At 34.6% G+C, this 14,475-nt stretch overlaps 1 protein-coding gene across 3 annotated transcripts in view; it reads left to right on the forward strand.

The window, feature by feature from the left end:
* The window catches only part of LOC142339311 (uncharacterized), a 115,546-nt gene that overhangs the window by 5,239 nt on the left and 95,832 nt on the right, over positions 1-14,475 (forward strand). For 2 of the 3 annotated variants that reach the window (XM_075389253.1, XM_075389256.1), the window contains exons 3-5: positions 2,279-2,438; positions 2,854-2,985; positions 8,692-8,856. In XM_075389253.1, the coding sequence (XP_075245368.1) occupies positions 2,279-2,438; positions 2,854-2,985; positions 8,692-8,856 (457 nt within the window). The remainder of the gene's footprint in view (positions 1-2,278; positions 2,439-2,853; positions 2,986-8,691; positions 8,857-14,475) is intronic. The other variant, XM_075389255.1, reaches the window with a different exon arrangement.

The raw sequence follows: 14,475 nt of genomic DNA on the forward strand, positions 1-14,475 counted from the left end.
AGAGTAAGAAAGTGTTTTGGTAATTCTAATGGTTTTTAAGCTGATTGTGAGTTTCTGCGCATATTTGGCCATGTGTTTTATCTTGTTTTTTTTTGGGAATTGTATAAACGATTTTTGCGTTTGGGCATTTTAAATTATCAGCTGATTGAAAATTCGCAGGTATAAACATATTTTGTTGAAGATTTAGAAAAATGTAATTGTTATGGTTTTTTATGCGATTGAATTTCTTCAGAACTAGTAACTTTTAGCACCTAGTATGGCATCCATAGTATTATGTGCTCAATGTTGAAATTTCACAAGAGAAGGCCTATTGGTCGTGTTTGTACTTGTATTATAATGGATTTCTAATTCTTTATTTAATTTTTTTGGCTTTTTGGTTTCTTTTTGATCAACGATTGCTTTTCATTTTTTTCCAACGTTTTTCTCTTTTAGTTTTTGGTGAACACAACTCTTCGGCCGTTGCTGGAGTTCTTCTGGTTGTCTGTTTTAGATCTAATAACAAATTTTCATGATCTTTGAAACCAAATTGGAGAATTGATTTTGTTCACACCGCAACTGGAAGTAGAGCAAACAAGCAAGTGGTTTTACGGCGTAAAATAGTTTTCTCAATCCGTTCATAGTCGAATCTAGGTCTAGTTTTTTATTTAATTGTTGTCATGCTAAGTTTTTAAGAACTGTTCGCACTTCTTTAATTTTAGAGGATTTTGTTTAGAGTGCTGATATGGAGGCTGGAGTAGTAAATTGGAGCGAAATAACTCTGGTGTTTGAGTCGTGGCTTTATAAATGACTTTTAAAGTAGAGTCTGAGTTTGGAGCTGCAAGTTTGGTTTTTGAGGGAAGTCTTTCCACGTGCATTTAATTGACTTCTGTTCTGTGCTTTTTCTCTTGCTTTAAATCTAGTGTTATAAAATTCTTACTCAAGTGTTCTATTTTCGCCTAATGCAATAAAATGTCACCCATGTGTTTTATTTTCTGCTGTTGCTCGAATCCCTGAACAGCCGGCTAATGCTTTTAATGACTTTGGCACCTTTTGTTGACATAAAATTTTTTGCAAAGCTGTTTTTCTCTACAACCTTTGCGGCACTAGTGTTTGGAAGAAATAATTTTTTAGCTGTTTTTATATTTGCCTAGTTTGTTAAATGTTTGTTACAATCATATGACTTCAGGATCACTTCTTATATGCTTTTTTGTTCATTCGTTCATGCAATTTCGAGGGAATTGCGTGATTAATTTTAGCTTCATTCTTGGTGGAGCGATTTTTTACAATTCAAAGAGTTGACTTGTATTGGGAGCTGTCGTTTTTTTCTCTTGGTGTTTTTGCTTGGTTTTTCTCTTTTTCAGTACTGTTTTTTCTGCCTTTCAGATTTTTTTTCATATTTAATTGGGGTTGGTTGTAGGGTTATTTTGACTGCGTGAAAACAATTAAACGTTTGATGGCTCCTGTTTTTTTTTCAAATGAATCAGTTCAGTTCTAGTTTTTTTTAGTTTTTCTTTTGTCTTCAGTGTGTTTCAATGCCGATAGATTGAGTAGTTGCGCACCGCTTCAATAGGAGCTGCTTTTTGTCTTGAAGTGTCTTGAAATTGAGATTAACATATTGAAACTCTACAAAAAAGCTAACTGTTTAAAAAAATCGCAGGTTTCTCAAAGTGATCTTAAGCAGCAGTTGCTCAGGAACACAGTCTAGAATCGACAGAGTCAGTATCAAAAGCCCGAATCAAAATAGAAATGGGATAAGCCCATAAAGCCCAGTTTTAGATGCCCTCTACTTGAACTTTGTTGTTATAAATTATTGGTACCATTTCTACCGCGGTATTTATACCTGCCTCTGTATGCCATCATAAAGAAACAGGAGGATGTGTAACTACGGAAGAACATCAACATAATTCGTACTTTATTTAGTTTGTACAAAAGTCAGTTTCTTCATTTTTTTCCCTGTCAATCCCAATAGGGCTTATGACAATCATTGGCTATGTTTTTCACATCTGTTCACACATTTTCGTGATTTTTAGAGTCAAGTTGGAGAAGTGATTTTGTTCTCACCGAAACAGAAAGTGGAGCAAAAAAGTATTGCTGTGGTTTTTTGTTCACATGCGGCAATTTCGTTTTGATTTTCAGTTTTAAATTTTTTTTTTCTAAATTGTTTTCCCAATCCATTCATAGTCCATTCTAGGTCTAGTTCTTCGTTTAGTCAATAAAAAATGAATTGTATGTCAGTAATTTTCCTGCTGTTTTGTCTTATTTCATCAAAAATTGTAGCGTATGAGTTAAATTGATTTAGACCCTGTTGACATCCATTTACGATCGTGGATACCAGCTGTCGGGTCTAAACCGAGACTCAGTGGACTCTGATACTACATTCACTGGCTACTCGAGCACTTGTGAGATGCGGAACAGTTCAATGCACGCTTCCCTCGCATCTTCTGGAACATCCTCCGCTGGTTAGAAGCTTACTTTGATGTTTATTGGTTGCACGCAACAGCAATCACGATTTTGCGTAAGAAAGAATTTGCTTAGTTGTGACACTAATAAATAACGAAAAAATAGGAAAAACTAACCGAGGCGATGATTCCAAGACGCTATCCGGATGCAAGTGTAATGCAATGGGGGCTATCTCTAATACTTCGATCGAAAACTGTTAGGTACAACTCTCAAAAACAAGACAACCAAGATTAGCACTGATTTAAATTTTGTGCATATCAAGTTTCAACACAACTGTGTAGTTTGCTAGTTTTAATTGAAGTAATATGTACTGCAAATGTGTGTTGTCTGTGAGAATTAATTCTCAAAGCCAAAAGGATGCGTACATGAGGCTAGACCGACGATCTAATTATGGTATTATTGGCCATTGATAAGATGTTTCAGGGGTAGTATCCCTCGGTGCCTGTACTTCGGGAGGCATTGCTAGTCCAAAGCTGCTATTAAACTGTGACAGTCTCGCCCAGAAGCAGTCAGAAAAGTCTCAAAGGAGTTATATGAGTGATAAATGTAAGTGACACTACTCACACCTCAAATCTTTGTTTGTTTTTTTCCTATCTACAGTTAGAGGCAGTCTAGAATCTGCTGATGATTGCTCCGATTAGTGTAGTCGTACAAAAATAATTTCTGTATCTTGAGAAGTTCTGCTTTTCAAATAAGTTAGAATTGTACGTCGTCCTATTACTGAAAGCCCCGTGAAAAAATATAGGACATAATTTTTTTACCATGTACGAACTAACAGATGCTTGTTTGCACTGATAATAGCTTAGACGGGATAATAAAAATTGAACTATCAATTGCAATTTATTTACAGCACTATAGAAGGTGAAGGCATTAAATGTAGAGGATCATAAACCGAAAGACTTTTAAAAATCTTTATAGTTAGAGTGATCTCCGTTTCAAACTTGATCTTTTAACGAGCTTCAAGACGTAAAGTTTTTTGCTTTTTTGAGGAAAAAGTTTTAAGAATAGAAAGATTGAGATTTTACTCACTTTCAACTAAATGGATTTTTTGGACAAGTTTTGACAATATAGTGAATGCTGTCGACGTCTGAGCAGCAAAATCAAAAGCAGTGAGATTTAAGGATGCCTGGTCATTAGGTCAAAGTAAAACGCTGGACTGGTCTTAAGTTTAGAAACAATTATGTAGAATAATCTAAGCTGAATCTGCGGACCAAATTTGAAAACTATTTTTCAATTCTCGACCTGTTATTTATTTGCTATGAAAATCAGGCGTTGTCAATTGGTACAATTCATAGATGATGTTACAGCTATATTTCACTTAGCTAACGTTCATGTTTTCATGTTTTGATAAGCTGACTTGTCTCGCTGCTAAAACACTTTTAACCAACGAACAGTTTTCTGCTGTTTTTGGTAAATACCTTTACGTCAGAAGAGCATTGTGGGAAAAGACCTCTTTTACTATTAAAGCTCGACTCGATCATTAATTTGAAGAGCAGTGGGTTTTCATATAATTCATGATCGGATACGTCGCTTAAATTCTCATAACTCTAGACCATTTAAATTTAAGCTTCCATTGATATTTTTTTCTGCAATTTTAGTTGGTTCAACTAACATGTACGCGGAAATCTTTTTTAAATGGCGATGAAAGATGTAGAAAAATGATGATTCAATCGGCAATTTTGATAAAAAAGAATATGCCTTATTTGAATTGTTTTCCTACTTTTAACTTAAGACCAGCAACTCATACTTTCTGGGACTCATCTGAGATTTTCATTGATAAATGTTTTTGATGAAATATATTTAGTAGTTTTAAAATCAAGAGGTATTATACATTTGTAAATCGCATGTCTTTTTAACTAAAGAAATTTCTGTTCAAATTATGTATGTTTTTGTCGAAACTCTGCTTTCACCGCTGAATTGCACAAATTTAATGGAAACCTTCTGATTTTTCTTATCAGTTGAAGTGCGGAACTATCTGCCTGTGAGCGTAGTTGCGCGAGTCTTCGTGTTCGTTTATGCCGTAATAATGATTTTTGTGCTGAAGAGCTTTTTGCTTTGGGTAATGATTTGAAATGGCATAGGGTAGCGAGTTTTGTAACCTCAACAGTTAAAACTTCCCGATATTTGCTGCATCGATCGTTATCATTTTCAAATTCGTTCTTGGAGTTATTGTGTAATATCTTTTGAACCTCAATGGATTGAAATTTTGAATTTGGGGGTCGGTTTATATCTGGGAGGGAATATATTAGGTAAATTTAGTAGTGTTGTCTTTATTTATCGGCGCGTTAGTTACAAATGCAAAAATCAGTCATTTGCAAAATTTTACCAATAGGTTGAAATAAAGGGTTAGCAAAAATGATTAGTATTTTACTTTTTAATTGCTCTCGAACGAAGTTTGAAGCGATTATCATCAACGTGTTTGTCTTTTTATACAAATTCCTTGCTTGACCGTTTTGACTTTTTGAGTGAATTTTACGCCCTTGACTTCGTTCTGCTTGATTTTAGTTTCGTTCTGATTTACAGGTGTTAGCAGCTAAACTCAAGTGGGGGTAATTCACTACTAAAAGTCAAATGAAAAGTGCTCCAAAGAGTTTTTTTATTTTAATTTCTATAAATGAAGCAGGCTGCTATAGATTGGAGCACCCACTAGTTTTTCGAGAGCAATTCTTCCGACGTTAGTCTGTTATGTTTTCATTTTAGTTTTTTATTAATAGCCGCCCTCATCTTCTCAGCCGGCTATTATAGCGCTCCTATTTTGTTTTTTTACTTCGTCGAATAAAAAAATGTTTCGCTTTACCTCATTTTGCCGCCTTTTCAACATTTTGCGTGAAATCTTTTTGACTTCTCTAGGCTAGTTTCTGTCTTCTCTCATTCTGCTCAAAGTCCTTTTAAACAGCAGCTGCTCAGCAAAGCAATTCAAAATGAACAGAGTCAGTATAAAAAACTGAAGTCAGAAATAGAAACGGGATAAACCCATAAAGCACAATTTTAGATGCCCGCTATTTGAACGTCGGTCCTATAAGTATTAGTTACCTCTCTCTAATGCTTATTGTTATTGATAGTAGCCCCTGTAGCCTCTCTAAGAAACATAAGAATGTTCAACTAAGAAATGCCATCAAAATAAATCGGACTTAAAAAAATGTTTTTGTACAAAAATCTTTTTTCAATATCTTCTGTTATTTCAATCCCAATCATGCTTATTGGAATCAACGGCGGCTATTTTCCGGCAATCTGCCGGGTATGTTTAATAGCCGCGAAGCGATAGCGGCTATTATTGGGGACGTCGTGGTTTTTTACAATTCAAAGATTTTGAATTGTATTGGGGCGTTGTCTTTTAAGATCTGTTAGCACATTTTCAGGATTTAAAGTCAAATTGGAGTAGTGGTTTTGGTCACGCCAAAACAGGAAGTGGAGCCAAAAAGCGAGTGGTTTTGAGGCGTGAAATTTTTTCCTCTAAGTAGAGAGAAAACGGTGTTTGAACAAAAATTCGCTTTTTCGCTAGTGATTTTGTTCACATGCGGCAATTTCACTTTTATTTTTGCTGTTTTTTGGAACAGATTTTTAAATTGTTTTCCCAATCCATTCATAATTTATTCTAGGCCTAGCTAGTTTTTTTAACCAAATTCCATTTCTCGCTAGTGGTTTTGTGTTCGGCATTTTGACATTGATTTTCTGTTTTTTGTTTGTTTTTTTATATCATTTTTTAGAAATGGTTTTTCCAATGCACCGATAGTCCGTTCTAGGTCTGATTTTTTGTTCAGTAAAGGAAATCAGTCAAGTGAATTCTACTGCTTTGCGATTAAAAATCATATGCGTGACATCAATTGTTCTGCGTTTAGGTCAATTGCTTGCCTTACCTCACTAGAAAAATGATCTGAACTCACTTAAAGAACTTAAAATTTTATGAAGATTTAATAGTTAAAGGTTAATAGTGAGCATCTAGGTTGTGCCAAACATATATGCCCTATTGTTTGAGTATTAGAGCCTTGATTGTTTAATTTCATATATTAATATCGAAAAGCTCCATTGGGTTTTTGTTCTCATTTGTTCAAATTTTTTTCGTCTTACCTTGACTTCTCGGAATTGACTTTTTCAATGACTTCAGTGACTTATACTGCTTTGCAGTTGAAAAATTTGTGTGCGTGACGTCATTTCTGCTTTCATGCCAATGGCGTGACTTACCTCACTCAAAAAATTGACTTCTGAACTCACCTATGGAACTTAAATTTATGAACATTGACTAGTTAAAGATCAGTTGTGGGCATCTAAATAGAGCCCAACTTATATGCCCTAATTTTTTGTTATTAGTATCGTTTTTGGTTGCGAATATCAATTTTGAAAAAGCTCTTTTAGGTCTTTTTCCTTATAGACCGAATGTGTCATAAAATTGACAGTCCGAATCTAACCCAAAAAGTCTGGTGGTCTATTAAATGACTGGTGGTCGATCTGTCTATCTTAGTTTTTTAGTTGTTTCAATTCAAGGAAGGCCAGAGGCGTCTATTATGGCTATTTTCGGCAATCTTTTGGCTATGCTTGGTTATAGTGGTGTATAATAGCCTCTAATGACGTCCATTGAAGCTCCCTTAGTGTTCTCAGTCCCCACGACTGAAGCAGGTTGCAATAGATTACAGCTCCCACTAGTCGCCCGAGAGCCATTCTTCGGACGTGAGTCGCTTATTTTTATAGAACTTTTTTTGTGAATGGGGTCTTAAAACTGACAGATGACAGGTAAAAAGTTTTTGCCACAGTTTTCTAGAAAATTACATCATTGACATTCAAGATTTACTAAAACTTTCTTTTTAAGTATTTTAAGGCCGTTTTGTATTTCCGTTTTGTATTTTAAGGCCCCTGTAATCAAACAAGAATTTAATTGCTCCTTTCAGAAAAAAAAACTAGGATCAAGCTTCAAATTTCGTGATGTTTTTTACCCTGTATTTCTCCACGAACAGTACTTAGATATTAAAATAAAAGGGAGACACCTGAAACGGATCAACTGATGCTCTAACGGTGTTCTCTTTTTCTGTTTTGTTTGAATTTTCATATATTTGTATTCAATGGATGATTTTTGTAGTAATTTTTCCAATAATTCAGCTAATCGATACCCAATTAAGAATATCTGCTTAATGTGTGATAGTTAAGAACATATATTCAAATTAAGTGGTTTTTGCCAGTTGCATAAGCTGTTAGCTTTTGAAGAGATTCTATCCATTCATTATGGAACAGCTAGTGTTAGCCGGCCTTTTGTTTTTGTAAGAGTTTATTGTAACTAATGAAAAGAGAGGAAACATTCTTTGTGCTATGGAAAGTACTGCATGATTTTACTGTATGAATGCCTATTTAAATTGCTGTAACCAGTTTGCTCTATGTGCAGTGTGATCGAATTATAGCTCCTGGCGTACCTGAATTTGGATTATTTATGTAAGTATGACGTCGTTAATGTTTTCTACCAGCGAATTTTGAACCAGCGAGTTATGATTTACGTAGTTTCCAGTCTCTAGAATAGTTTGAACATTATCAGTGTAGCTTATGCGACTCTGCTTTAAGGAACTTAGTCTTTCAGTTTATGTTGAACTCTTTTGTGGTTGAAGATGTTCCCAGAAGTTCGATTTGACTGTCGCAGAATCATGTAACCTTGTTCCAACACGAGCCCGTTTTAAGATACCGAAAGTGTGCAGTGCCAGAAGTTAAAATTCCAGAAGGGCCTATATACTTAGCCAGAAGTTGACTTCCATGAACTTTCGTGATTTTAAAATGTGCACGTTTACTGTTTTAAGCAAGGTTACGCCACTCTGCAGAAGTCACTTAGAAATTCTCGGTGACTTCAAGTAGAGGACGTAACCTTTGCTTAAAATGCATTTTTAAATTGCTGAAAGTTATCACATCTCAATTTCTGTTGGATATATAGGAACTTCAGTCACTCAGACTTCAGGATTTATTGAACTTGCCCGGGCGTGTTTTAAGTACAGTTAAAGCTAAAGGCTACCAGTTATGATTATTTTTCGAATATGGAGAAGGTCGACAGCATTGTTAATGGCCAAAATGAACGAACTAAGAAAGATAGATTTATCCAAAGTGGCTTTATTAAAAGATTGGCGAAAATGACATTATACGTTTCTCTCGCCTACGGGAGAACTCCCAAAAGTAATATCAAATAAAATTCGTAATGTAGAGGAAGACAATTATATTTTTATTGTGTTGATTTGGGCAAACCGACGATGCTATTGTGTATTAATAATAATTGAGTTGTTGCAGCTGTGTTGGAGTTGCGTGCCATGATAGCTGAGCTGCAGCACAGAGTTTCCCAAACATCCTCTCGTCTTGTGCGGCTTTTGAAGAAGAAGGATAAGCAGCTGGAGAGACAACACTCCTACTGTGACGTCATCACCGCATCCCTTCAAGCCTCCTCTTTGAAAAGAAGTGAGTTAGATACGGAAGAATATTCTGAATTGTCACACTCGCTGTTGGTAGAGTGAAAATTTATAATAGATCTTAAGTACTGTTGCGCGAGTACTCGTAATGGTAGGTGTAGGTGTTGGGTTAAACAATGCACAACCCATTGACAAAAAGCACGCATTTGATTATCGCTCATCTGTGCTGAAGTAAAATTGTTCACGGGTTTTGGGCGAGGAGGGACAGACGGATCCCAATGTTTCACTTGGTTGCATAATGGGTGGGGACCACTAATTACCGCAATGCACTATATTTTGAGCTCAACCTGTTTGATACAAGAGATGGTCCATTGATTTTTACTGGCATTGAATATTCAAATCATTGATATATTCAAGTCATTGATCTATGGAACCTTCTTCTGCACGAATCATCAGTTTATTAACGGTTGTGGGTTTATAAAACTAATGGTGCTGTTTTTCAAGCCGTCAGCTGAGTTACGGTAAGCGCGTAGTAGTTACTTGCATGGAAATGTTCGACGTTTTGTTACGCATTGAAGCCAGGTCATCCGTGCATGTTATGTTGGTCCTCCACTATGTGTTCAGTGCATAATTTCACAAAAATGTCTTTGAGATCATGTCCACCTTTTCTGTTCTCAATAACCACACTCGTCATTACTGCATGTGACTCGAGTATTGTCATAGAGTAATTTAATTGTTCCGACCCTCTTGAGGGGGGAGGAACTATATACTCAACTGGGTTTTTTTTGTTCCGTGAATTTTCGCCGCTCGATATATTCATCGTAGAGAGTTGAGACTGGTATCATTAGAAAGCTCGTCCAGCGTAGAATATGGAATTAAAAAGATTTTTTTAATTTTCGTTTTCTAAAAAGACTGCTTCTTCTTTCTACTGAGTTAACATTTGTTCTCGGTTGCAGTTTTAAGCCTGAAATTATTGTTTTCTGGCTTTGATACTACAAGATTTTAGATTTTTGTTTGTTTTGATATTTGCCAGTTTTTCACGTTTTCTAATTTTGTCACATTATCACATTATTGACAGTTCTCATGTCACCTTATAAGCATTCAAATTAAAGCACAATTGAACATATTAAAATCCTGAAAGATATAAATCATCGTTTTAATGGCCTCGACGCCTCTTTCTTGAAGGAATCAATTGAATTTTTTAATTTTGTCTTAACTGTCATTTATACTTTGTTGTTTCGGTCGTATGAAATTTCCTGTATAGTGATAGCTTTCATTGGCTTTTCATGGAAGAATAGAAAAACCGATATTCTGATATTAGCAGATAGCTGATGGCTTTTATGACTTTCAAACCCATCGTTTTCCAAAATTAAAAAAAAAACTTTTTTAACTTCGCAATTTTGTTCTTTATATGTTTCTTTTTGTTACCTAATCTCGTTAGTTGATTACAGGTCAAATATGACATTATGGGTGTCAAGGGAATAAAAGGGATTGGTGTCCCAAAATCTTTTTTTTAAAGATTTTGTTATGACCTTACTGGCTTCGACACCGCTTTTTCACAAAAAGAAAGTAAATTAATTTGATTTTTGTCATATTTGACGTTCTTTTTGTAGATGCAAGAAATATTCTGGATAATTACAGGTCTCGAGGGTTTCCTTTTCATGAATAAACGACGATATTTAAATAGCTCTTTTTGTAATTAATGCCTTTCATGACATTGAATGTAATTTTGTTTCGAAAAAAAAAATTAAAGTATTACATACTTTAGCACTTCGCTTTTTTGTCTACTTGTTACCTAGTCTTACTAATGAATGGCCACGTACTACATTATATCTGTTTGAAGAAGGCGCAATCAAATATATTTTGAGTGCCAAAATTTGGCTTGACGGTTTTGACAGCGTTTTCTGGCAAGTTTCATTTGAAATTCTAGAAAATGAATAAGGTCAGGTCCTAATGCCCTTCTATAGAAGCAGTGGTAATCGCAAATTTGTGGTAATATTAATTTATTCCTAATGGTATTTATTACTTTGAAGTTAATTGTTTCAAAAAAATAAGTTAATTTTTTTTTACTTTACTGTTTTTGTTCTTTGTATAATTGTTACCAAACCTTTTTATGGACTGGTCGCATATGTTTTCTGGTGATTTATAAGTTATTTTTGTTTAGTTTCAGGTTTATCTGACGGTATGTTGACTTTGTTATTAAATTTAGTTTTTAAGAGGGACATAAATTTTTTGATGTAATTAATGTTTGTTGTTGTTGTTGTTTGATTTTGCTGTTCGTTTTGACTCGCTTTCTTAATATTGACATATTACAGCAATCTAATGCATCAATTTTCACTCCACTGAGTTATTTGTTTTGGAGGTTATCTTATCGTTCATACAGAATTTTTTTAAAAAGACTTGGGCTTTTTTGGGATTCGCAAAAAATAATTTTTGGGTTTTTCTATCTGTTCCTCATTTGGTAGACAATTATGCCAAAATTGTGGATGGGCGGGGTCGGAACCTTACCATTGCACATTACCGAGCCGCCTTGTTGTATCATATATTTAGTTGATTTGCTTCCCATTGAAAACTTGGTGAGAAGTAACCGATGACGTCCACGAAGCGAGATCCGGTTAAGATTCGAAATTGACACAGTGGTACCTATTGACTCATATATAACGTATATTCTCGTTCTAAAGTCTTAAGCAAAGTAAATACTTTCGACTGGAAATCGAGAAAAAATATTTTTCCCCTCAATTACAGAATTGCTTTACTGAAAAGGAGGTGCACAATCTTAGAAGCAAATTAGAAAGCAAATTTAAAAGACTTAGTTTTAAAGTCCTTGTACAAAATAAATATGTTATAGTTCTTGTTTATGTCCACTTTCGGTTCTAGTTTGAATGAAATGTTTTCTAAATTTTCTATTAGAATAAAATTATAATATGTAACAAAAATAAACTTAGAGGTTCGCGCAGTGCTGAACGTGGCACTGAGTGTTCATTTATTCGCGTTTTTACCTCATTGGGAAGAGTAATGCAGCGATGCTTTCTACCTCCATTAGTTCAAGCTGCAGGTAAATATTTTTTCAATAAAAGCATGGTATCCTAAGATTTGATGGAATTTGATATTCAAGCCCATTTTAATTGCCGTCTCCATAGGTACACGGTTAATCATTAGTCTTTGTTATTGATGCCATGAACCGTTAAAGTGTTGAAAATATTTCGTCTTTAATGTTGATGCGCTTCATCATCATTCATATTGCTTTTGCTCTTCGTATCACCAGGGTTTCAAATTTTGAAGATTCAAGGATGATTTAGACTGAAACTTGCAAGACACCTACTTGATGAACAGTAAAACAAAAAGAGAACAGTAATTATTTAAAAAATCAGTCCCTACAAAATGGGTTCAATAGCCGCAAAGAGATAGCTTGGACTATTATTGGTCCTCTTGATTTTTTTACAATCCAAAAAAATTTGGATTCTATTTGTGCGCTGTCTTTTGAGACTCGAAGAGGAGTATTAGTGGAACGTCTTTTATATCGATAATTTGGAGTGTATTCGAAACATGATGTAAAAGTCAATACCACACGTGAAAAAGTGTTCAGGTCAAACGACTGAACGAAATGAAGAGCAGAGAGAAGAGGGAGTGAGTAATTTTTTGTTCATGCCGTGATTTTAAGAGAGAGAGAGAGAGAGAGAGAGAGAGAGAGAGAGAGAGAGAGAGAGAGAGAGAGAGAGAGGGAGAGCGCTAGGAAATTAGGCGTGAAAAATTTTTCGCTCTGCGAGCAAATTTTTAGACACCAGCGGCTTTTTCGAAGCAGTTTTTCAGTTTTTACTATTTCGGGTAAAGTTGTTTCTCGAAGCCGTATTAACGAATGCGATTGTGAGCATTCTCGAACATCTCATTCGCAAAGTGATAGCTAGTGCTATTATTGGCCTTCTCTTGGTTTTTTTGCAATTCACTCTTTAAGATATTAAGTTTTTTTCGGCTTTTCACGTCAATGAGATTTCAAACTAGAGTGGTGCTTTTAATCTTATTGGAGTAGTAAAAGGAGCGAAAAGGTGAGTTGTTTTGGGCGTGTTGTTTTCAAATAGCTTTAAAGTGGAGCCAGAAGTTAGTATTTGAACAATTTTTGTTTTTGAAGGCAATTTTTTTTTCACATGCGGCAATTTGACTTCTTTTCAGTGTTTCTGCTCCTGAGTGCTGTTAATACCTTTTGCAATTGATTGAACTCATCGATGGGCAGCTAATGTTTGTTTTTTACTTTACCCTATTTGTCCTAAAGTGTTAATGACAATTGGATGTTTGACACCTTTTTTATTATTTTTGTTTTGTCACCTTTTTTTTAATGACAATATCATTGGTTTTTTATGAGCCATAAATGAACCTGATTAGGCGTTAATGTTTTTGGCTAGTGGTTTTCATTACTTTGACGCTATTTCTTTTCAAAATATTTTAATGGTTCTTTTGAGTTTTGAGAGTTTTTGTTAAACTTTCTGTTGTCTGACCATTTAATATCATTAGGGATAGGTCTTATAGGTTGCTAGTATGAATTATTTTAGTCAAATTTATTGTTTCAGTTCAAATTTAATTCTTGCTATGACTTTTATTCCATTGTTAACGAAAATGTTTAGCGAATTTTTGAAGTTTACGAGTTTTTTTGCTGAATTTGTCTGTTCTCTTAGTCTCCTTATTAGCCTTCTGGGTTACTAAAGATGCTTCATTAAAATCTGTTCCTTTTCAAAAAATTTTTACTGAGTATTTGAGTTTTGTCAGTATTTGTTGTACTTTTGACTTAAACTCTGTTTGTTTTCAAATCCGAGTTTTTGAGTTTTGTTATAGTTGTTCTGCTGTTTTATCACTTAATCTCCCTAATGGAAGATTTAATTGGTTGCTAATGGATAATGGTTGAATCTATTTACTTGCTTGAATTGATAGGAATCGTTATTAAGATTTTGACACCTGCTTTTTTGAAAAATGAACATTGATTTTTTTCGGTCCTACGTTTTTTTTCTTGTCCTATTGCTAAGTATTAAAAAACAATAAATTCATATTGGTATGACTTAATTTGAGTCAACTTGTTGGTCAATTTGTTGCTGACGCATAATTCACTGAAATACCATTTTGTTTGACAGATTTAAGTGAGTTTGTTCAATGCCATCAAAATGGTTCGCATTTCAATTTTTTTTTTACAAAAATTGGGCAATCTTAATGTTCATTAGTTGCTCTCCAGCCAATTTTGAAGTAATTGTTGTAAATGCGTTTTATGCACATTTTTTCGTTGTGCATTTTGACTTCTTGAGTGACTTCTACGCTTTTTAATAGCCGCCCTCATCTTCTCAGCCGGCTATTATAGCGCTCCTATTTTTTACAATTCAAAGAATTTGAATTGTATTGGGGCGCTGTGTTTTTTTTAAGATGTGTTCACACATTTTTGAATGACTTTGATCTTTCAAAACGGGATAAACAGGTAAAGCCCAGCGAGCATTAAGTTTCATTAGAGGCCCAAAGTGGACGTTAGTAGTCCTTCAAGTGCTTAGAGTGTTGCGGCTGCTCGGATGGCCTCAATTCAAGGTTAAAAGGTCATTTTTAGGAGTTTTTGGGCTCAAAATGGTGCAATTTTTCATGTTTTTTATGATTTTTTTGAGTTTTTTGTTTGATTAGTCATAGGTTGAAGTTTTTAAAA

Source organism: Convolutriloba macropyga, chromosome 5 (genome assembly GCF_964194025.1).
Source record: "Convolutriloba macropyga chromosome 5, txConMacr16.3, whole genome shotgun sequence".
Taxonomy (NCBI): Eukaryota; Metazoa; Xenacoelomorpha; order Acoela; family Convolutidae; genus Convolutriloba; species Convolutriloba macropyga.